The sequence below is a fragment of the Anser brachyrhynchus genome, assembly GCF_964034855.1.
Source record: "Anser brachyrhynchus genome assembly, chromosome: 7".
Classification (NCBI taxonomy): domain Eukaryota; kingdom Metazoa; phylum Chordata; class Aves; order Anseriformes; family Anatidae; genus Anser; species Anser brachyrhynchus.
In genome coordinates this window covers 41,520,279-41,544,271 of record NC_137701.1, presented here as the reverse complement: position 1 = coordinate 41,544,271, position 23,993 = coordinate 41,520,279, and the positions used below count along the sequence as shown (strand labels likewise).

At 56.9% G+C, this 23,993-nt stretch overlaps 1 protein-coding gene across 3 annotated transcripts in view; it reads left to right on the top strand.

Moving 5' to 3' along the window:
• Nucleotides 1-423: 423 nt before the first annotated feature.
• The window catches only part of ACVR1 (activin A receptor type 1), a 71,869-nt gene continuing 48,299 nt past the window's right edge, over nt 424-23,993 (top strand). The window contains exon 1 of one of the 3 annotated variants that reach the window (XM_080600062.1): nt 424-1,049. Coding sequence is in view for 1 of the 3 variants with exons in the window: in XM_080600061.1 (XP_080456187.1) it covers nt 6,556-6,563 (8 nt within the window). In the remaining 2 variants the exon portion in view is untranslated. Of the gene's footprint in view, nt 1,050-6,376; nt 6,564-7,717; nt 22,699-23,993 lie in introns of those variants that run through there. The other 2 variants (XM_080600061.1, XM_080600065.1) reach the window with 2 other exon arrangements.

The window sequence follows — 23,993 nt, the reverse complement described above, 5'->3', positions numbered from 1 at the left end:
GGGAGCGGAGCGCGGCGGCCCCGGGCCCTGGGAGCGGCGCCGCAGGTGACCGCCGGCCCGCAGCCGGCCCGCGCCCGGCGGGAGCAGCGCTGCGTGGCCCGGGAGGGCCGAGCCGCCGGGGCCGCTCCGTGCCGCCGGTGCCACCGCCTGTTAGAGCAGCGTTTCGTCGCGTGAGGCCCGGGCGGCCGTGAGAGCGCCGGGGCGCGTTGGGGCGGGTGCCGGCGGACACGGGACCGGCGCGGGCGGGCGCGGAGCGGCCTCAGCGCGAGGGCGGCTGGTGGGAACGGAGCGGGAACGGGCGTGCCGCCAAGCGCAGAGGCAAGGACGCGGCTCGCTTAATTCCATAATGGTGTGCAACCTGTGTAACGCTGGGTCAGTAGCAATTATGTGTTGTTGTTCGTTGCTTGGGGGCGGACTGGACTCTCCCTCCTCACGCCGAAACCCGCCTGGCACCACAGCACGGGGGCTTTACAGCGGGACCACGGACGGGCCGCGTAAGGACCCCAACGGCCCGGCCAGGGACACGGGAGCTCTGCGGGACCGGCACGGCGGGGGCAGCGCGTGTCCTCAGCCCTGCCCTCAGCCCTGCCCTCAGCCCTGCCCTCAGCCCTGCCCTCGCGCTAATTACTTTTCCTCGGAGAAGTTAATGAGAGTTCCGCACGCACGCACCGGAGCTGCTGGGACAGGCCGCGTGTGCTGCCTGCTCCGCCTGCGGCTCGGCGGGCTGAGCCACCCAGCCGTGGGGCAGGCGCGCTGCAGCCCAGGGCTGCGACACACGGACTGAAACAAGCTCTGTCACTTCAGAACCGAGGGCTTCCGGGGTTTTCTCGGCAGCTGCACTCAGAATTACGCTGTGCTGTGTATTTGAGAAGGGCAGTGATGTAACTGTCCCCGTATTACAACTGAAAGATTTGCCTATTTCCATGCGTGTACATATATGTGTATTTATTTAGAAATTTCCCCAAGGCAAAAGAAAGTAATTCATGACAAGCAGCAGCATGGAAGGTCATCTGGCTTATTATTTCTGTACCACAGCTCACCTCCGACACGTAAGCAAAGCTTTTATGTACTGATTTTAATAATGCTAAAAGAGTTTAAAACCTTTACCATGCTCCAGGTAATTACAAAGCAGGGGTTTTGTGCGGGGCCGGGCAGGTCCCTGCTCCCTGCCTGGGAAGGGAAGGGAAGGGAGGGGAAGGGAGGGGAAGGGAAGGGAGGGGAAGGGAAGGGAAGGGAAGGGAAGGGAGGGGAAGGGAGGGGAAGGGAAGGGAGGGGAGGGGAAGGGAGGGGAAGGGAGGGGAAGGGAAGGGAAGGGAGGGGAAGGGAGGGGAAGGGAGGGGAAGGGAGGGGAAGGGAAGGGAAGGGAAGGGAAGGGAAGGGAGGGGAAGGGAGGGGAAGGGAGGGGAAGGGAAGGGAAGGGAAGGGAAGGGAAGGGAAGGGAAGGGAAGGGAAGGGAAGGGAAGGGAAGGGAAGGGAAGGGAAGGGAAGGGAAGGGAAGGGTCAGCGAAGGCTCCAGCACCTCGCCTGCAGCCTCGACCCCGCACTGCAGCCACACAGAGCTGCGCTGGCACAGAAAACCTCCCGCAAATTTCCTTGAATTAGATCTGCTTCGAGAGTGCTGAGTAACCCTGCTAACTGCTGCACGTGCCAAGTCAAGGCCGTGCTAATGAGAATGGCAGGGCTCCTGCTCAATTAGAAAGACACGGCAGTGTAAAGGGAACTCATTTTCCTAAATTAGGTGCCTGGCCTGGGCTCCAGCCATTCCTCAGTCTTCCAGAAGTTTCCTCTCTGTCACCGTTACAGCGTTCGAGCTGTTTCCACACTCAGAGAGCGGCACGGCGCGGCGTTACTCGGCAGTTAAGGTGCTGCGGACGCAGGGTGCGTGCAGCACGCGGGGCTCGGGCTCCCACGGCAACAGCCCCAAAACACGGCCGGGCTTCCGCGCTCGAGGAGGGCTGCGGGGCGACCTGCTGCGTGGCGGGGGGCGGCTGGGGCAGCTGCTGGGCTGCTTCTGGGCGCGTGCTGCGTCGCTGGTAACGGGGCGCGGTACCGCTGGTAACGGGGTGCGGTACCGCTGGTAACGGGGTGCGGTACCGCTGGTAACGGGGTGCAGTACATGGCTGGTAACGGGGTGCGGTACATGGCTGGTAACGGGGTGCGGTACAGGGCTGGTAACGGGGTGCGGTACATGGCTGGTAACGGGGCGCGGTACCGCTGGTAACGGGGCGCGGTACCGCTGGTAACGGGGCGCGGTACCGCTGGTAACGGGGTGCGGTACAAGGCTGGTAACGGGGTGCGGTACCGCTGGTAACGGGGTGCGGTACATGGCTGGTAACGGGGTGCGGTACCGCTGGTAACGGGGTGCGGTACCGCTGGTAACGGGGTGCGGTACATGGCTGGTAACGGGGTGCGGTACCGCTGGTAACGGGGTGCGGTACAGGGCTGGTAACGGGGCGCGGTACCGCTGGTAACGGGGTGCGGTACATGGCTGGTAACGGGGCGCGGTACCGCTGGTAACGGGGTGCGGTACAAGGCTGGTAACGGGGTGCGGTACAAGGCTGGTAACGGGGTGCGGTACCGCTGGTAACGGGGTGCGGTACATGGCTGGTAACGGGGTGCGGTACAAGGCTGGTAACGGGGTGCGGTACCGCTGGTAACGGGGTGCGGTACCGCTGGTAACGGGGTGCGGTACATGGCTGGTAACGGGGTGCGGTACCGCTGGTAACGGGGCGCGGTACCGCTGGTAACGGGGTGCGGTACATGGCTGGTAACGGGGTGCGGTACCGCTGGTAACGGGGTGCGGTACCGCTGGTAACAGGGTGCGGTACATGGCTGGTAACGGGGTGCGGTACATGGCTGGTAACGGGGTGCGGTACCGCTGGTAACGGGGTGCGGTACATGGCTGGTAACGGGGTGCGGTACATGGCTGGTAACGGGGTGCGGTACCGCTGGTAACGGGGTGCGGTACATGGCTGGTAACGGGGCGCGGTACATGGCTGGTAACGGGGCGCGGTACCGCTGGTAACGGGGTGCGGTACAAGGCTGGTAACGGGGTGCGGTACCGCTGGTAACGGGGTGCGGTACATGGCTGGTAACGGGGTGCGGTACCGCTGGTAACGGGGTGCGGTACATGGCTGGTAACGGGGTGCGGTACCGCTGGTAACGGGGTGCGGTACAGGGCTGGTAACGGGGCGCGGTACCGCTGGTAACGGGGTGCGGTACATGGCTGGTAACGGGGCGCGGTACCGCTGGTAACGGGGCGCGGTACCGCTGGTAACGGGGTGCGGTACAAGGCTGGTAACGGGGTGCGGTACCGCTGGTAACGGGGTGCGGTACATGGCTGGTAACGGGGTGCGGTACCGCTGGTAACGGGGTGCGGTACATGGCTGGTAACGGGGTGCGGTACATGGCTGGTAACGGGGTGCGGTACCGCTGGTAACGGGGTGCGGTACATGGCTGGTAACGGGGTGCGGTACATGGCTGGTAACGGGGCGCGGTACCGCTGGTAATGGGGTGCGGTACATGGCTGGTAACGGGGTGCGGTACATGGCTGGTAACGGGGCGCGGTACCGCTGGTAACGGGGTGCGGTACATGGCTGGTAACGGGGTGCGGTACATGGCTGGTAACGGGGTGCGGTACAGGGCTGGTAACCGGGTGCGGTACCGCTGGTAACGGGGTGCGGTACATGGCTGGTAACGGGGTGCGGTACCGCTGGTAACGGGGTGCGGTACATGGCTGGTAACGGGGTGCGGTACCGCTGGTAACGGGGTGCGGTACCGCTGGTAACGGGGTGCGGTACATGGCTGGTAACGGGGTGCGGTACATGGCTGGTAACGGGGTGCGGTACCGCTGGTAACGGGGTGCGGTACAGGGCTGGTAACGGGGTGCGGTACAGGGCTGGTAACGGGGTGCGGTACAGGGCTGGTAACGGGGTGCGGTACCGCTTGTAACGGGGTGCGGTACATGGCTGGTAACGGGGTGCGGTACATGGCTGGTAACGGGGTGCGGTACCGCTGGTAACGGGGTGCGGTACATGGCTGGTAACGGGGTGCGGTACATGGCTGGTAAGGGGGTGCGGTACCGCTGGTAACGGGGTGCGGTACATGGCTGGTAACGGGGTGCGGTACCGCTGGTAACGGGGTGCGGTACCGCTGGTAACGGGGTGCGGTACATGGCTGGTAACGGGGTGCGGTACATGGCTGGTAACGGGGTGCGGTACCGCTGGTAACGGGGTGCGGTAGCGCTGGTAACGGGGCGCGGTACAGGGCTGGTAACGGGGTGCGGTACCGCTGGTAACGGGGCGCGGTACATGGCTGGTAACGGGGTGCGGTACATGGCTGGTAACGGGGTGCGGTACATGGCTGGTAATGGGGTGCGGTACCGCTGGTAACGGGGTGCGGTACATGGCTGGTAACGGGGTGCGGTACCGCTGGTAACGGGGTGTGGTACCGCTGGTAACGGGGTGCGGTACATGGCTGGTAACGGGGCGCGGTACCGCTGGTAACGGGGTGCGGTACCGCTGGTAACGGGGTGCGGTACCGCTGGTAACGGGGTGCGGTACATGGCTGGTAACGGGGTGCGGTACCGCTGGTAACGGGGTGCGGTACCGCTGGTAACGGGGTGCGGTACATGGCTGGTAACGGGGCGCGGTACCGCTGGTAACGGGGCGCGGTACCGCTGGTAACGGGGTGCGGTACCGCTGGTAACGGGGTGCGGTACATGGCTGGTAACGGGGCGCGGTACATGGCTGGTAACGGGGTGCGGTACCGCTGGTAACGGGGTGCGGTACATGGCTGGTAACGGGGTGCGGTACCGCTGGTAACGGGGTGCGGTACAGGGCTGGTAACGGGGTGCGGTACATGGCTGGTAACCGGGTGCGGTACCGCTGGTAACGGGGTGTGGTACCGCTGGTAACGGGGTGCGGTACCGCTGGTAACGGGGTGCGGTACAGGGCTGGTAACGGGGTGCGGTACATGGCTGGTAACGGGGTGCGGTACCGCTGGTAACGGGGTGCGGTACCGCTGGTAACGGGGTGCGGTACATGGCTGGTAACGGGGTGCGGTACCGCTGGTAACGGGGTGCGGTACCGCTGGTAACGGGGTGCGGTACATGGCTGGTAACGGGGCGCGGTACCGCTGGTAACGGGGTGCGGTACCGCTGGTAACGGGGTGTGGTACCGCTGGTAACGGGGTGCGGTACAGGGCTGGTAACGGGGTGCGGTACATGGCTGGTAACGGGGCGCGGTACCGCTGGTAACGGGGCGTGGTACCGCTGGTAACGGGGTGCGGTACAGGGCTGGTAACGGGGTGCGGTACATGGCTGGTAACGGGGTGCGGTACCGCTGGTAACGGGGTGTGGTACCGCTGGTAACGGGGTGCGGTACCGCTGGTAACGGGGTGCGGTACAGGGCTGGTAACGGGGTGCGGTACCGCTGGTAACGGGGTGCGGTACATGGCTGGTAACGGGGTGCGGTACCGCTGGTAACGGGGTGCGGTACCGCTGGTAACGGGGTGCGGTACCGCTGGTAACGGGGTGCGGTACAGGGCTGGTAACGGGGTGCGGTACCGCTGGTAACCGGGTGCGGTACCGCTGGTAACGGGGTGCGGTACATGGCTGGTAACGGGGCGCGGTACATGGCTGGTAACGGGGTGCGGTACATGGCTGGTAACGGGGCGCGGTACCGCTGGTAACCGGGTGCGGTACCGCTGGTAACGGGGTGCGGTACCGCTGGTAACGGGGTGCGGTACCGCTGGTAACGGGGTGCGGTACCGCTGGTAACGGGGTGCGGTACATGGCTGGTAACGGGGTGCGGTACCGCTGGTAACGGGGTGCGGTACCGCTGGTAACGGGGCGCGGTACCGCTGGTAACGGGGTGCGGTACATGGCTGGTAACGGGGCGCGGTACCGCTGGTAACGGGGTGCGGTACATGGCTGGTAACGGGGCGCGGTACCGCTGGTAACGGGGTGCGGTACATGGCTGGTAACCGGGTGCGGTACCGCTGGTAACGGGGTGCGGTACATGGCTGGTAACCGGGTGCGGTACCGCTGGTAACGGGGTGCGGTACCGCTGGTAACCGGGTGCGGTACCGCTGGTAACGGGCTTCTGCTGCGGGGGCGGCCCCGCGACACCCGCCCCGCCCCTGCGCGGGACCACGCCCACCCCAGACCACGCCCACTCCAGACCCCGCCCACCCGCGGCACCGCCCGCTCGAGGCCCCGCCCCGCCCCGCCGAGGCCCCGCCCCCGCATCCCCGCGCTGCCGGCAGGGGGCGGGCGGGGCGGCGCGGCGCGGCGGCCGGGCGGAAGTGACGCAACGCCGCCCGTCGGCCCCCGGAGGGGCGGGGCCGTGCCCGCCCGCCGCCGCCGCCCCGCCCCGCGCCATTGTCAGCGCCGCGCCGCGGGGCACGCGGGGCCGGGCAGCGCCGCGACGGTACGGGCCGGGACGGGACCGGCGGGGCAGGGCCGGGACGGGACGGGCAGGGCAGGGCCGCGCGGTGCCGCCCGCCGTCCATGGCGAGCCCGCCGCCGCCGTAGCTGCGCCTGCCGCCGCCGCCATGGGGAGGTGAGCGCGGCGGGGCCGGGGGGGGCGGCGCGGGGCCCCTCCGGCGGCGGGGAGCGGGGGAGCGGGCGCCGGGCGCGGGCACGGGGCGGGCCTCGCGTGGGCGCGGCCGGGAGCGGCCCCGGGACCCGGCGGCCCCCCGTGCGCTGCGGGCCCGCGGCCGGGGGAGGCCCGGGGCGGGTGCGCGCTGCTCCCCCCGGCACGGGCAGCGCCGGCGGCGCCGCGGGGGGGCGAGGCGGCGGCTTCCGGCCCGGCCCCGCCGCACCGGGCCCGGGAGGCAGCCCGCGGGGGGTGGAGGGGGGGCGTTGCGGCCGCACCGGGCCCCGCCGGGCCCCGTTCCGGCTGGGGCCGCACCGGGCCGCGCGCCCCGGCCCTCGGCGGAGGGTGCTGGCGGGGGCGGGCCCGCCCCGGGCCGCGGCTCGGAGCGGCGGCTGCCGCTGTCACCCGGGGAGCATCGGGAGCGGCCGCCCTGCGAGCGCCCCCCGGCCCCGCCCCGCTTCGCGGCCGTGGCGGGCCCCGGGTGCCCGGGGCGGGAGCTGCGGGGAGCTGCGGGGAGCCGGGGCCCCGCCTGGCTGCCGGCCGTGCGGCGCTGCGGGGCCGCCCCGGGGCGGGAGGCGCGTCCTAGGGCAGCCGCGGCCCCCGGGCGCGGCACGGCGACCCGCGGCGGTGCTGAGCCTGCCGCTGCCGCTGCCCGCTCGTGCCGGGCCCGGCCCGCGTTGCCTGCTGCTGGCCCGGCTTCCAGGCAAGCCCCGGGGGCTGGTGCCGCGCTGACCCCCTCCGCTTCAGCCCTCGCTCGGCCAGCCGTTACCTGCTGCGCCGCGGCGGGGCCGGCGGTGCGGAGGGTGAGGCCGTGCGGTACCGGAGCAGCCTGCGGGGGGGAAGCTGCGCGCTGTGTCTCCGGCTTTAATTCTCACTGCACGTACCAAAGTTGCCCCTCGGAACGGGAAATCCTACCGGCCTGGCGCAGATGAGGTTTCCAGAGCCACCCCCCGCTGCCTCCTGCGAACTTCTGTTGTACGGCAACTGTTGCTAGCTCCCTTCCCCCTGGCTGATGTTATGTGCGCGCCGAGGGAGCTGGGAGCGTTCTGGTTGCGTAGCTGTCGGGGCCGTTACCTAAGGTTTGTACCTGTGGAGAACACCACAGCTGCGTTACTTAGAGCAGCGCTGGTGAAGACGTTACTGGTGCCTGCAGAAGTTGAGCCTCGCCCTCCACGCACCTAACTCGTGGAGTAATTTTGGCAGCGTTGTCTTGGAGCTGGCTATGTAACGCATCGAGATACGAGATTTCTTTTTATGCCCTAGTAGCTGGATATTTGATATTCTGACGATTGTTTACGCTGGTCTCTGTTAACACGTATTAAGTTGGTTGCATTTCTTTCCGCTGAGGCGGTCCGTTAAAGCTGACCTCTAGCACCGTTCAGAAGGACCCTTCCGCAGGAGAGCACGAATGCGCTGAGGAGCCGAGGTGAAAGGGAAGGGCTAAATATAACCATTTCCTGCCAAACTTATCTATTTGTAAGGCTAGCTCTCCCATGAAGGTTTGTCCTCCAGCGTACGGAGCCGGTTCTTTTCCCGTTTCGCCCCTGCCGGCGGTCCGGCTGTGCTGGCGAGTGCAGGCGTGAGGGAACCCACCAGGGAGCCCAAGGGGCTGGTGAGGGGAAGGCAGGCGGCGCTGGGCTGCCCGCCCTCTGCGCCCGGCGAGGGGAGGACGGAGCCTTGCGTCACCTTGCCAGAACTGCCAGACGCAGCATCGGCAGGCGCATCAAACGGCTCGTTGGGGAGGGATGCAAATGAGTCTGGGAGAGGGATAAAAACGGTTTAACCGCCCCCCTCAGCCCCTGCTCTGGCCTCGCCTCGCTCTTTCACGTGCAACGTGCTTCTTGGGAGGGACGAGGCAGCGGGCTCCTCAGCAGCAGCAGGGCAGCTCCCGGGGCAGGAGGAGGACAGAGGCAGGGAAGCAATGCCAGCACGGCGGTGTGTATTTTCTGTTTGCCAGCTGGTACTCTGAAGCAATGCTTAAATATATAACGAAAGTCTGATGCTAAAATAGGATCTAGGGACAGCCGTCCTAAAATAACTAGGCCCCCTTTTAACCGCCTCACCCCTGCCAAAAGGGGGAAAAGGTATTTGAATTTGTTCCCGTTCTTAGGTATTGGAACTCTCAAAAGGGGATCCCAGCATCTGCTCTTGTATCTTTTATCTCTTCTGTGCATAAACGGGTTAAAAACTTAGCCCACTGGTCTGTGTGCATACACAGCTGCGGAAGATGCCAGCGGTGGTGTTGAACGATAATTGCTCTCTTCCAGCCTCTGTGTGTGAGAATTCACGGAGATCCACCGGGATCTGTTGTAGCTTGGCTTGATGAGGGTGTGCGAGTGTGTTCAGGGACGGCTTATTTGCTTCCAGACCTGGGGGTAGGCGAGACTGAGACAGCTTAAGAGCACGTTAGTTACAGCATTACCTGACATTGTCTGAACACACACCTTTTAAATCCTGCTCTAAACAGGTCCTTAATGTGTCTGAACTGAAAAGTCATTTAGATGTTGTACATAACTGTATGCATCTGTAAGGTGAGGAATGACAGTATTTCTTAGCAGCGTTGGAAACCTGAATTCACAACAGTTCAAGGTTTGTTTTCTTGTTGGTTTTTATTTTTTTTTGAGATCATTAATTTAGGAAGTGCCACTGACTACAAAATGTGTGGAATTTAGTGGAGATGCTTTCAAGGAACTCCTTTTTTCTTCTCTTCTTTGGCTATGTTTGGAGCCAAAACGCAGTTTTAGAGTAATGCGTTCAAAAGTAGGTAAGAACTGTGGGCAAATGGCAAAGCAGCTATACCGAAAGTTTTCTTTGCCAGGCTGGAGTACGAGCAAGCGTGTGACCCAGTCGGAGCTGGTGGGTGATCCCTGCCTGAAGATGTGGCCCCGTGCACTTGGGGGCATGCAGCTCGGTGTCCGCAGGGTTCTGTCTCGCAGTGATCTGCATTTGTAAGCCTTGCTGATGTTCAGTAGGTGCTCTCAAAACTCTACTTGAATAACAAGATCTACAGTGAACCATGGTTATAGAGGCCAGGGTCATCAACGCGGCCTTTATGCTCGTTCCGTGGGGTGCTAGCTGTTCTCTGGACGGAGCGCTGGCGGCGCGGCGATGGTACCAGTAACGTGGGAGGAGGAGCGATGCGTTGCAGAAACCTGATGGTGTTCTTCATTAGCAGTTCAGATGCTGACTTTCCCCCGGAAGGCCAGAACTGACCTTATGATTCATCCGCTGGTGAATAGTCAACATCAGGTGCTGCGTCGTTGTCTCAGCCGGTTATTAGATGATCCCTCCTTTAAGCAGGGCTCCTTTGATCTGCGCTTTCATTTCGTGCTGAATTCATCCTGCTCGGCGGAGCTCCGCCTCGCCTGCCGAGCCACTGCTGGCCGGGAGTATTGCTCTGTGGCCTGGCGGCTGTGCGGGCAGGCCAGGCGGTGGGCCCCCGAGAGCTGCCCGGTTCCGATGGGAACTCCTCGTGCGTTCCTTGGGCCTGCGAATCAGCCTGCCGCCCCCTCTGAAACGCCCCTAAAGCCCCAGGACCAGCGTCCCTCGTCTCGAGTGATTGTGCTCCCTTCTTTCAAGTGCAAAGGTGGCGTAGCTCCCTAAGCTCTTAGGGTAACTCAGGGAGTTCTGCGTGGGGCTGCTCAGCTTTGCCCTACGGGTCTGTGAGGTGGCGTAGCTGCCTGCAGCGCGTCCAAGCCAACTGACTTCTGCCGAGGAGGGAAATGTCTGAAAGGAAGTACCGCAGAGGTCTTTGGTGACTGAACCGCGAGCAGACGGGAGGTGATGATTGTACGTCACTCCTCGTGGTGCAGGAGCTGGGGAGTATCGTGCAGGCAATAGTCGGCGGTTCTAAAATGCAGCGTTTGCGCGGTGCCTGTGTGAGTGAGGAATGGCTGCTGTGGGACGCTGGCGAGGGTTTTCTTATTTCGAGAAAGGAATTAGATGTCTTCGTGGGTCTGTGGGCGGACCACTGAACGCGGTGGTCCGGATGCAGTTTCAGGCTGGGGAATGTGTCTCTGAAGCGTGGGGGCAGAGTGAGGGAGGACGGATGACCTCTGCGTGTGTGTCCTCGTGCTTCTTCCGAAGCACCAGCCACCCGCCTCTTCCGGGGGCGGCAGGTTATTGCCGGGCCGGGCGCTCGGTTTGTTGCTGTCCTGTTCTCTCCTGCTGACCCGAACGGGCACCTGGGTGGCTGCACCGGTAAAAGTGACTTCTGTGGGTGAGCATTACCCCCGTTTTTGAGAGTGGCAGACCACGGTTCTGCGCTGTTACCTGTGGTGCCGCTGAAAAGATGCGTGTGGACATCTGTGGTGTTCCTTGTAAGTGAGCTGCCGTCCGTCCTGGAGAAAGCAGGACAGCAGCTGGTCGGGGGAGTCAGTGGGCAGGGAACACCTCGGCTGGTGGATGAGGCAGGTGAAGAATCTGAGGTCTGCTTGGGCAAAGCTGGAGGTAGGGGAGAGGGGAGAGCGCCGACGGCTGTTACCGAGGCTTCTCTACGGCAGCAGAGGTGGTGCCGCAGCTCTGAACCTCACGCCCTACGTACCTGGGGTGCTCTTCCGCAGCGTGCTGAAGCCAGAGCTCCAACCCCGCTGAATGGAAGCGCGCAGGAGGGCCTGGTGCAGGGCGGCTGCAGCTAGCTGCGCTCGGCGGAGGTCAGGCATTTCTGAGAGCAAGAAGCTACAAACCTCGCCTCTCCGCTAATAAGCTGCAGAAGAGAGTCCAACAAACACCTCTTCTAATTGCAGGTCTGCCGTTTGTCTGGCGTGAATCCTGTAACAGTAGGAGCAGGTTGGCAGCCTTTCGACAGCAGCCTTTGGCTGGGTGGATAGCTTGGAGGCTCGAAGTGGCTTCCTTTTGAAGTCCTGCAAGCTGCTGATGGCTGCTTTCATGAATGTGTGTGCCTCAGCAGGCCCCTTGAACCCTCGGCTCCGAATGGCCCGGGGTTCCTGGCTGAGCAGTTGGGCGCAGTTGGCGCTGTGGTTGCACAAGCCTTCTTGCTGGGCAGGTAAGGAGTCTGGCTCGTCCCTCCCGCGTGCTGTTCTGTCTCCTATTCCGGCACTTGTGCGCCACGTGACGAACTGGGTAAGGGCGTTAATTTTGGTAAAACTCCATCTCTTTGCCGGATTAGCTCCAGCTGGGGTCGGTTCGTGCGCGTGCTGGTGCTGAGGGGGGGGTCGCTGACGGCGTGAGCGGTCGGGGCGAGGGGGAGGACCGCCTGCCACCTCCGTGTGGAGCGCCCGTGGGCGCCCCGTGTGCAGCCCCACTGGTCGTCACCAGGGCTGCCTTCGGCTCGGCTCCGCTCGCAGCCGCGGGTCCCCCCGCCGAGCCGGGCGCGGGGCTCGGCGGCCTCCTGCGATGGCAGTTGGGGGGAGCAGGGGGGAGATGGCAGTCTCCCGAGGAACAAATGTAGAGCTAAACTAAATGCGTGTTTGTGTCAGCCTAAAACGGACCGTGCTATTTAGGGCTCCCCACTGCAATAAAGCTCTCTCTTGTGTTTGTGTGGGTGGACTGGAACAATTAAGTCATTTTAAGGCGGAATCTTAAAAGAGAAAATAAAATGAAAAGATAATGGTTCGGTGTAAGAGACGGTAAATTAATTGTATCGTGTTACGTTGAAGGGAAGATAGGTGGTATTTGCAGGTTGTTTATTATTGGTAAGAGTCGTGTCCAGGCTGTGTGTTGAGACTCTTGACTTCGTTAGGCGTGATGTCTTTGCTGCTGCTGTTTACCTGTTAGGAAGCTGCTCCTCGCCGGTGCTCGGGTGTCGCAGCTGGAGCTCAGCGTAGCAGCCTGCTGAAACACCGGCTTTTGATCGCGAGGACTGGACAAATCCTGGGCTGTGGAACGACTTGGCGGTGTGTTTTATGGGGCCGTCCATCTCGGGGTACTGTAATGCGTGACTCCCTCTTTTCTGCTGTCAGAGTGAAAGGAGTTACAAATTGCAGTGCACTAGTCTGAGTATTAAATCAGCTAAATCATATCTACTTAAGAGTGGAATTGAGATTACATTTTAAAAAAGCAATTTTAAATTGAGTTTTTTATTGCTGGCTCAAGTTAAGTGATTAAAAAAACGTAGATGTACTGGTAGCTCATGGAAACAGTGCTGACACTTGATCTCTTGTTGTAGAAAGGAAAAAAGGGAGGGACGTGCTTTTCATAGATGTGGTTACAATAGAAAAATACAGTAAATGGCTGGAAAACAGTCCAAAATTTTGTTCTAGATGTTCATTCTTAATTACTGGACACTGATCTAAGTAATTTTTATTCTGCTTGACCGGTGTTTTTGGACTGAATGGTAGAACCTGTGTGCATCCCAGGTCAAGGTGGAAGGACACGAGAGGAGCTTTGTGGAACTCGAGCCCGTCCCTGCCCAGGAAGGGACACGCACGTTGCTTCACGTCCCCGGGGGAGCAGCACCTCCTCTCACAGGCCTGCCAGGGGGCCGGGGGCACGCAGCCCGTCCCCGCGTCACGCACGCGCGGCGCTGGCGAAGCACGGCTCGTGGTATGGCCGGCCGCTTCCCCTCTTCCAGACGTCGGGGCTGGTCTCTCCTCCGTGTCCGTTCTCATGGCTCCTGTTGTCAGGACCGTCCGTGTGCTCTTCAACGTTTCTTCCACACCTCTTTGGCTTTACTTTGCTATCTCTTTTAACCTCAAATTAGTTGATTGTCAATTAAGCCTTTGCAAATGTGCCAGAAATGCCACGTAGACACTTTTGCGTGTGTTTGTGGACCCGTGTGTTTGCATCAGCCTTTAGCAGAGAATAACCTAAATGAATAACTTGTTCCAGCTTGCCTAAACAATAAGGTGTTTTTTCAGCCTTTGAGTAGGCATCTCACACACATGTAAGACTCATGTCCTTACCTCTGAAGCAGACCTTGCATTAATTGTTCTGCGAAACCTGTTCTAAAATCTGAAGCTATTTAGACCTTTCCCCCATACGCGTTCCTCACCTCTCTCTCACACACGCAATATTTCGAAGAATGAGTGCATCAGTATGACTAGTTTTAAATTATGGAAATAAACTTAAGCTCCATTAAAATACATTTGTTTGAAAGAAATACGGTATTCCCATGTCGTGTGCAAAAGTGGCTTTTTTATGAGTGGGAAAAGTCTTCATCGTAGTTAAGGTTCTGATCCTGGATGTAGTTCAGACACTGAAATATTTATTGGACTCTAATGTAAACAGTGTCTATGATTTTGAGGGAATTTTGCTTCCCAATTAGGACGGGCAAAGCGATGTGCCTTTACGAGCCGTAAGCCCAAGCTCACTTTTAGAAGCAGTCAGTTTTCTTACGCAGTTCCTGGAGTCTGTAGCGAGCAGTTGACGTGTGAGCCTGCGGGGCAGTTTTGTGCCTCCTTTAACAAGGGATCCGCTAGGAGAAAAGCTCACTTTATTTCTGGTCTGGGGACTTGTGAAACTCCGATGTGTAGACCCGTTACAGTTACGTTGGTTTGGCTCCCCATGCAGATGCTCTTAAAGACCCTCTTGCAAGTAAACAAGAGTACTGAAGGCCATGAAATGTTAGCATTCGAATAGTTTTGGCTTAGCTTTAAAATAAGCGTCTGCCGGATATAGAGCTCTGGGGAGTGGAGGAAAGCAAATGGGAGCAGGGTAATAACGTGAGGTGGTTCTGCAGGGCTGGGTTAATGGAGCCACAGCCCATCAGCACCGCGGCCGATCCAGACAGAAGGAAGGGATTTGAGGGCTTGTTGACGTTTTGAGCAGCAGATGTAATTCAGAGGCTGCTGCTCCCCTTTCGTAGCCCTTTCTGCTCGGCAGCAGGAGCCCTCATGCGGCCTCAGCCGGCTTCCTGCAGCGCCTGTGCTGCCGAGCAGGGAACGGTGAGAAGCATCCCAACTCTTCCCTTGGGTAGGCGAGCCTTTAACGTGCACCTTCGGCAAGTGTTCCCAGTGCATGTTCTTCTGCCGAGTCTCGTGGTGCTTGACGGTTCTTCAGAGGCCTGGTGGAAGAAATTGGTGGGTTCCCTCGTAGGCCGGGGCGAGGGGAGGAGGCAGATTCACGGTCTGCCTTGGCTGCGATGGGACAAACTGGAAGGAGAAGCAAGTGCCCTTCTTCAGGCAGGTGTGTGCCTTAAGGCAGCTGAGAGCCAAACCAGTGAGCAAACTCCAGTTTTTCTAGGGAGGGGAGGAGTGTGACTCGTAGATTTGGATGCCTCTGAGTAGGGCCGCTGGAGCCTCCCAGTTCAGGGTGGGTGCTGAAGGTTTTTTTCCTTGATGGTGCCTAGCTGAGAGCTCTTTCCCTAACGAGCACCCTTAGTGCTCTTTTTGCTCCTTTATGAAAGACTCTTAACAAGACGGACTTCTCTGTAGGGTTTGGTGGTTGTGGAGGACTTCATGGGCAATCTGAGTGAGCAGAGGAGCCTCCTTCAGCAGGAGCTGGGGAGACCTGCAAGAACATTGGGCAGAGGGCCGCAGGATGTGGGCATAGGCAGCTGCCTGGGAGAAGGGGGACAGGAGTCAGCCCGGTGCTTGGAGAGCCAATGCAAGCTGCTTTCTGTTGGGTCTTCAGCCTGAAATTTGAAAGCCTGGGAACTGAAAGCAGCCCTAGCCCCGTGGTTGCAGGGTTTACAGGGTGAAGAACCCTCGTGCTGGGAGCAGAGGTCTCTTCTCGTCAGACCTTTAAAGGTGAGAGTTTTGGGGGAACTGAGCTGGAATTTCTGACTGTCTTTTCATGGATGTAAATGCCTGGTGGGGTAGTGGTGAAAAGGATGTCAGAGCAGGGTTGGTGGGACTGCGTGTGTAACCAGGAGAGAGGGGTGAACCGCAGAAGGCCAGACGTGGCTGAGCATCCTTCAAGAAATAAGGTGCTAGCTGTCAGCTGCGGTTTGGTGCGATTCAGCTCTGTGCATACACGTACATTGCGTTTTGTGGACACGGGTAGAACAGTAGCTGAAGACGTTTCCTAGAGGCTGCAGGTGGCGTTTCTCAGTTTGCGCTTGCCTCGTGGTTCCTGCGTGTGAGTTGGTGCACGCCGGTTGGTGAGCTGCAGTGCCACGGCACCGCGGTAGGTTTCTCAGGGGGAAGTCAGAACAAACGTGGTGGTGCGGGATTGTACGTTGGGTTCGGGATCGTCCCACCCGAGCAGTTCCCCTGACAGCACGGGTAACAGCTCAAGGCCTGTCCTGACCAGCTCTTTGTTGGCGGGAGGCGCAAGGGAATCCCTGGCTCTGCCTGTGAGGAGTCGGGAGGCCCCGTGCCCGCCTCCCCGGGGCTCAGCAGCGGCGGGGGTCCTGCGATGGCCCTGAGGATGCTCACGGAAAGGTCCCTTCTGACGTGCTCACCAGTGCGGGTATGGAAGAAATAAAAACAGCGCCGGACAGACATGAACGCTTAGCTGCAAATGGAAACCTTTGAGGTTTTGGTGTGCCAAGAGTGTAAAAGGGCATGAAATTTTTGTTTTTCTCCCAAAAGTTCTGAAATACTCTTTCCAAAAAAAAAAAAAAAAGTGTTAGGGCTTCTGCCATGATCTTGTTTCGGTTTCACGAGTGTCTGGTTGTATGTGAAGGAAAGGATTCTCCTGAAAATTAGCGTGTTGTATTTGGAAGAGCTGATGTGTAAACAGGTTGCATACTGAAAACGTGCCTCTTAGCCTTAGCTCTTGAAGGTGCTTTGGGAGCAGTTTCCCTAAAACTCCCCTTCTGAAGGTGGTGCCCTCTTATAACAAGAGCCTAGATTCGGTTCATTTTTTAGTTGTGTGTTTGGGCTTAGTTTTACACTGGGAGTTTTCTCATTCTTTGTATTGTGCTCCAGGCTCTGCAGGAAGGTATTGGCACCTTTGAATGGCTTGTGTGCACTCTTTTGGCGCTGCTGAAACATCCAAGGAAGGATGTACCAAATTCAGTTCACAATGGCATGTTAACCCAAAAATGGATTTCAAGCAAGCCAGAAATGTCTGGTTTAATGCTCTCAATGTACCGGTCACAACTGGGTAAACAAGGTGTCTATTAAATGTATTAATTGACAAGTTGCTGCAGCTCCTAGTTTTTACCCAAATTGTTCCTAGGGTTGCAGCAGATTCTGCAATTATCTTTTGTTCAAAGAACTGAAGAAAAAAGTTAGTCCTTCTTTGGTTAATGATTATTGTTCAAGAGGGCTACGGCAGCTGCTGTGTCAATAAGCAAGCCAACAGCAAGGGGAAGAGTTAAGGATTGTATAGCTAACCGGGATTTGTGGCTTTTTCTTCGTAATAAAGGTAGAATGGATTTTCTTACGCAGTATTCGATCAATTTCCTGAGCGACCAAAGAAATACTTAAGTATCTAAATGTTAAAGGGAGACTCTGATGTTCTGATCTTGGAAGGCCATCCTGTTACAAAGACTGGCTGTTCGGAGCTGGGAAGGCGGCGGGGCACCTCTGCGGTGTGCCCCCGTGCCCTGGGCAGTGCCAGCAGCATCGCGGGCTCGGTTCCTGCTGGTGTGCCGCCCTGCGTCCAGTGCACCGGCGGCAGCCTCGGTGATCTTCTGCTTGCACAACTCGTTTTCCAATAAAGATCAGATTTTTGAAGCATTTTCGTTGCATTTGTTTTGATAACTTATTCTCCTGCATCGCCTCCTATTACAGTAAAATGTAAGCTGTAAAACCTAGAAACTGGAGTTCCTGGGCGTTAAAGCGGAGGCGTGGGGCTGTTTCGGGCTGTGTAGTGAGATGTACGCGGGGCAGTAAAAAGCAGACTTCCCCGAACAGCTGTGACTTGGGCTGCTCTTTCATGTGAGCTGCTGTTTGGGTCCTGCTCCCTCCCATGCTGTGTACCTCCTTTGCAACGTGCTCATGCTTTTTTGCTGCCTCTTGCCCCACGCACTTTTTGAGTCCCTTTTGCTCGAACTGTGGGTTGGGGTAAGCACCTCTGGGGGCTGCCCGTGCCCCTTACTGCCCGCCAGCACAGCATGCTCTCAGTAACAGTAAAAAGTGGTATTCTTACCTTCTATCCCCTCTTGTTAGTAACAAGGTTGTCTTTTGCATGGGAAATGGCCTTTAATGTCCGTATTTAGTTAGTATTATCGATATGTTCACTTATGTTGAACAGTAATTAACATTTTGTCAGAGAAGAACAAAATATAAGTGGAAAACCAGATGTAAAATCAATTATTAAAGTTGTGACTTAACTTGGTAACTTAAATCAGTTGAAGCACTTCCAGGCTGAACAGTGGTAAATACACACCAAACCCTGAAATGAACAGTCCATCTCAGCAGACAGAGCACGCTAGTTGGGGAATTCTAGAAAACCAAGTAAAATTCCAAATAGTGTTCTCTGACCTTGAGTTTTGCTCAGCTTTTCTTTGAATCATTATGCTAACGCAGTTACTCAGGATGGTTCAGTTTGGATTTCTGTAGCTGCCTTTTTCCTGGTGGTAGCCCAAGGAAACCTCCGTCCTGTGCACCCATCCCCAGTGCAGAATTCTCTGTTCAAGTGAAGTGGCTGCTGCAAAACGTGGAGTGTGGCTTATCGGGAGTGCTGGGTGGTCTGGGGATTTATCCTGCGCGTCAGCTGAGGAGGGAGGGCTGGGGTTATGAAGTGCCGTGAAATAGTCTTACCGATACTTATGCATTTCTAAGAATAAGATTGAGTTTGAGGGAGGAGATAGGGATGAAATGGAATGAAGTCCTGAGGGAGTGTGGCAGTACCACAGGGAGCTTTACCAGCCTAGGAGGGAGCTTCTGTGAAGCCTGCGTGGCATAGCACCACCCCGGCGTTGTGGTGCGGAGAGCTGGAACAGCCTAGGAAGGATGGAAATGCTCTGTACAGTGCTAAAATAATTCTGGGCAGCGCTGCTTGCCTGAGGCAGCTCGTGTAGACTGGCTGGATTTTCAGGTGGCCAGGGATTGTTTTTACCTGTGGAGCAGTACAGACCTGCAAAGATCCCTCGCTTGTACAAATCGCCCCTCCCCAGCACTGCTAGTTTGGCAACTCTGCCCGTAGGAAGCTTACCACAAAAGCACTTTGAAGCTGTTTGATTTCTTTGCAGCCCTGCTGACGGAGCCTCAGCGGTGCTGGTTTTGGTGCCGTGGCTCAGAGCTGGCGTTGCTGCTGGTGCCCTGTAGCACTGCGGTGGCAGCTCAGACTTCTGCGGGGGGTGGCAGGTGGATCTTTGGGGCAGCTTTTAAAACCCTTTTCTGTGCAGCTGGTGCCAGGGGAGCCAAGGCTGTGCTGATGGGACTGTGGAGCAGAGCCTTCGCTCAGAGCTCGTGTTCTCTGGGGTTTGTAGGCAAGAACTGCCTTATGTGCTCTGGCTCGCGTGTGGGCCTAATGCGAGGTTGTCTACGTCCAGCCGTTCAGGGATATGGCAGTTGCTGGACTTTAATGAGAGAAAACAGACGAAGTGCAGAAATGAGATGTATGGTTTAATCACTGCTTGAGAAGGACAGCGGGAAGGTAACGCACAGTTTCAGGTCCCTATAAACAGCTGCAGGTAAGAAGTCATGCCTTATAGAGGGCTATTATTTAAAGATCTGTTATTAAGAATTATGTTTCTTGCAGCAGTGTTTTTTAAGTCTCCAAACCAGTGTTAACCTGTGTCCAGCAACACTTACCTTCATCAAAACCCAGATGCTGTGTTGTTAAACGCTTAGGGTCATAGCTAAAGATCGCAACTGACTGGCACCTGGGCTGCGCTCTTCAGAAGGTGATAAGGAAAAAGAACAAAGGGTGTTGAACTCTGCTACAAAAAGTGGTTAGATTGTGCACTGCGTTCGGTTATAAAAGCTATTTTAACCCCCCTAAAAAAGCGTGAGGGTGGAGGAGGAAGGCAGTTGTCTCTGATTAGTCTTCTGCTGAAGTGCCCTGAATGAGATCCCACCCCAGGCCCCAAGTTTCTGTCCGGTACGCGGCTGGAGGAGTACATGTTTCAGGCACCAGTTGGTGTTACCTCCATTAACTTCTTGCTTGGACGTTAACACAAGTTCAGTCTAAACCTTTTGTAAGCAAGCTGAAAATCATCTGCTGTGTTGTGTATGTGAGTTCAAGTAGCGTGGAAGGTAGCTGCAGGAGGTGACCAAAAAGAGTGTCTGTGCATTGGAAGGCAAATGAAAAGGTAAGGATAGGGGAGTTTCCAGAAAATGGGGTGAAAATGATCCCTATGGAAGTCTTCAAGCGAGTGCAAATGATCATGGTGACAAAGCACGCAATAAGAAGAGAAATCAAAGTGCTTTTTCTTAGTTAGATGATTCATGCCATGTAGTTTTTGTAGCCATCGAAATTTTGGTTTAATGTCCTGCTGTAAACTAGGTGTTAAGAAAATGCTGCAATGTTCTTTTTATTCAGGAAAATTCTAGGCAGAGAGGTTTTATTTGATTGTGTAAATGGTTATTCATGGAAAACAAATCTGACCGACAAATAACTTAACGCTGTAGTGGTTTGTGAGTTTCAAACTCAGCTAGCCATGGTCTTGATTATTTTTCTTCTGGGATTCCGAGAAATATTACTTGATCTTTTCTGAAAAATGCTGGCAGGACAAAAAAGTCCCTTCCATCAGCGAACAGTAAGATATGCTAGGGCTTTGACCAAATGAGTGCGGTCTTATCCACATCTGTGGCAAATGCTGCACAAACACAAGGTAAATGACTGTCCCGCAGATGGGCAGGGATGACTGCTCTTACGAGCTCCAACTGTCAAATAAGTTCACGTTGTTCAGGAAAGTCTGGGAGTTACGGAGATGTTTTAGTAATTTTTGTCTATTCATACAATGGATACAGATGGCTGATACGTTTAAGGCAGCGATGACAAATGTGCACCCTTGGCTGTAGCTGGCCTGTTGCGCTTAGCAGCGTGTAGCTGTGTGTGGACGCGGGTGGCGCTGCTGCTCGCGGTGCTGTGGCTCCCGAGGTACCCGTGTTACCCGTCCTTCCTTCGAAAGAGAAAATGGCTGCGGAGTCAGTGGGTGCCCCGGGAACAGCCGACAGCTGCTGTAAAGCACAGGTCTGCTAAACCCGTACTAATTTCTGAAGTGTTACACAGAGGTGTTTTTTTTTGTGGGCGTTCAGTAGCAAATCAGCATTTGAGTGCATGCTGTTGCTGCTTCCCGAAGTTGACTGAAGTTGGCAGGAGATGTCTGTCTGAAGCTGATCTCATTGCTGAGATTCTGCTAAAATGGCTGTACGGTGCAGCGGTCGGCACTCCGTCCTTCCCTTACTGAACGGAATCCATCACGCCGCTATCAGCTAGGAGCTATTTCAATTGGTTTCCACTCAGCGTTACGTTAAAACTCCGCTGGATGTAGAAATTCCCAGCATATATTTTGTTTGTTCCTGAAACCGCATACTGTGGCCTGCTTTGGTGGTTCGCATTCACTTAAGGTGATTGTCAGCTGAAAAAAGCACCGGACTTGGCAGCGCTTCAGCAGCCCGGCAGCCTCCCGCAGCCCGTTCCTCGGGGGGCCTGCCCTGCCGCTGGGGATGAGCGGGCCTCCCCCGCTCACGGCCGCCGCTGAGCAGGAAGGGGAGAGAAGGAAGCGCAGCCCGGCGCTCCCGCCGATGGGGCCGGGTTTCGGGGTCCTGCCGGGGTCCTGCCGTCAGGACGGTGCCGCTGGTGGCTGGAGGCAGCCGCCACAGCCCCTCCGGCTCGGGCCGGGCGAGCGCTGTGCCCCCGCGGCCTGCTGCGGGGAGCCCGGCCCGACCCGCCTCCCGCGGCGAGCCGCGAGTCCCTGGTCCTTGGCGCGCCGGCTGGTTAGAGAGTAACCAGCAGCCGTGGCTTCTGTTAATTAACTACTGAGAGTTAAATAAATGTTGTTGGAAAAACTAGTCTGTGTTTGTTTGGCACGTCTTCCTCCAGAGAAGGCTGGTGCTAGTTGGTACATGCTTGACTCCTGTGCGTGTCTGCGGCCCGGCTTTCTGTTTTTTCTCTATATTGATTTTCATGATCCGCTGGATGTGATCTAAGCAGAAAGCGCACTTTACCAGGCAGCTGTCTCCAGTGTCACTTAAGTGGGACATACATGTGTGCTGCAATGGCGCCAGTACTTTTTCCATTACTTTATCAAGCAACACACACCAGTAGTATTTCTTTGTTTAATTTCCTTCTCTAGGTCACTGGTATGTCACCTTTCTTTTGTTTAAAGAGCTATGGTAAATTCTTACTCTAAACTTTCGTATCAGTTTTGTTCCTGTTATTTTTCTGATAATCCTTTTTGAGGTTATTTTGAAGTGGAAAAGGTTTTACATTGTGCTGTCTGTGTGAGGGACTTTTTCTTCCCTCCCAGCAGGGCTGTTTTGGAAGGTACATGTGGGAAACTTGGATAAAAGCAGAAACATGTAATGCTCTGGAAACTGATGTGTAGCTTTTTCCAGTTTTAATCTGTCTCCCTTCTTTGTACGGCAAGCTGAAGTTCCAGATGTTGTTTTGGCTTGAAGATAGTGAATGGAGGGGAAAAAAATAAGCATTCTTAATGTTAACAGAGTCAGACTGGCTGGTTCTGTACTGACAGGAAAATGGAGAGATAAAAACTCCATTAATGGTGCATGCTCTGCCTAAGTAGCCAATAAAACAATGCTGTCTTCACTGGAAATAAGTCCCAGATTGGCAGTGATCAGTGCCAACTGCGAGAGGAGACAGCTGCAGAGACTGAAGTATTAAAGGAAAACTAAACGTTAACTTGCTTGGATAGCAGTGGGGTTTGTTAGGGTGTGCAACTCTTTTTTCATTTTTCCCCAGTTAAAAGTTAATTCTTAGTCCCCTTCCTTGTCCCCTGCCAACGCGCCTCGGTCCTGCCTGCTCACCTGCAGCGCGCGAGGTGGCGCGTGCCTGGGTGCGGGAGGCTGGGGTGGAGCGGCCGCAGTAAATCCGGACTTCGCGGACGTTTTGGGGGCGGATGGTCTCATGGCCCCTGTGGCGTCCGGCCCGCCTTGGGGCACCCGTGGGGTTTCGGAAGCGCTCTGCTCGCTGCGAGGTGGTTTGGGCCCGCGTGTGCTGGGCTCCTCCGGGGGCACGAAGGTGCCGGCTGCTTGCTGTGCAGCTCCCAGCAGCAGCACGTGCTGGGCAAAGCTGCTGGGACGCTTACTGGGTACAGACGGTGGCCAGGAATGCAGCTTCCCGTGCTGGCCTACAGGTTGCGCGTCGTACTCTGCTGGCTTTCAGTGCTGTGAGGGTAAGTACATAAACGTGCGTCCCCTGTCTTTTCCTGACTCGCTCCTCCCATCATGCTTATTTTGAAAATGTACGAGCAGTTTGTTTTTTAAATGGCTGCTCCAGTTCTGCTAATTTCTTCCTTTGGAAAAAAAAAAATCCATTGCTGAGACTAGAAAACAGAAGTTTCTGGTCAGTGGGCAGCTTCCCCTGTCATCTGCCCCTTCAAATGTGGTTCAGATGTCCTTCAGTCTTTTTTACCTTGGTGAGCAGCTACTGTAAGAGATCCTAGGTGACTTAAGCTGTTCAGTACCATAAAGCTGAAGTTACTTGTGCTTACGCTGACTCACTGAAGTTACGGAGGTGTCTGAAGTCATGTCTGTGTTTGCTGCTTGGGATCGGGATGACTCGTCCACGTCACAGTTGGCGTACTTTGCTGAGACAAGGGCTTGTTTTTGTGCGGTGGTGGGTGTGGAGGGAACTGGTGTGTGTCGGTGTAAGCCTTACAGACGGCTGGTGTGCGTGCAGTCGTAGCCAGCTGGATGCGTGCGTTAACACAGGCTAGGATTGTAATGATTTAGCCTGTTTTGCCTTGGTTTTGCCCCAGCAGTAGGAGTCTGTGCCTGGAGCTGGTTATCAGAGTGGCTGTGACTGTGCAAGCACTGCCTGGTGCCACAGGAGCTCTGTCCTTGGAAACCCTACAGGAGTGGGATGCAGGAATTGCTTCAGAATAAGCAGGCTGTTGCAAATGTTTGCAGGAGATGTGGAAGATGCGGAAAGACTGCCTGGGTCTAGGAGGCTCTGCCGTCTACCTTTGTGCGGCTCTGCATTCCTCCGCTTGGCTGCCCGGAGGCAGTGCTGGGGTGTCTCGCTCATGTGGTTCGTGATTCAAGCCAAGCCCAGATGTTTTCGTGCCCGGTCTGGCCTATTTTCTGAGAATAGCTTCAGATCCCTCAGTCCATTTTGTTGTGGTTTCCTTAGCGTCTAGTCCAGCCAGGCTGGGATGGTTCCTGGCATAAGTGCGTGCTCATAGGCAGGCATGGCAGCGACGCTTCACCTCCGCAGCCGTGTTCCTGCAGCCCGCAGAGCTCTCAGGGCTAGACCCGTGCTGCTGGGAACCCGAGACTTCTTTGTTTTCTCTTTGAGTGGGAAGCTTTGCACTGTGAAACTCAGTCTGTTTTATGGCCAGGAGATAGGTGAACAGTGGGTGGGTTCCTGTGGAGGTAGGTCTGGCCTTGCTGATCCCTGACTTGACCCATCCTTTGCATTTCCACAGACCTAAGGAGGAAACCTTCTGACACTGATTGTTGGACCTCT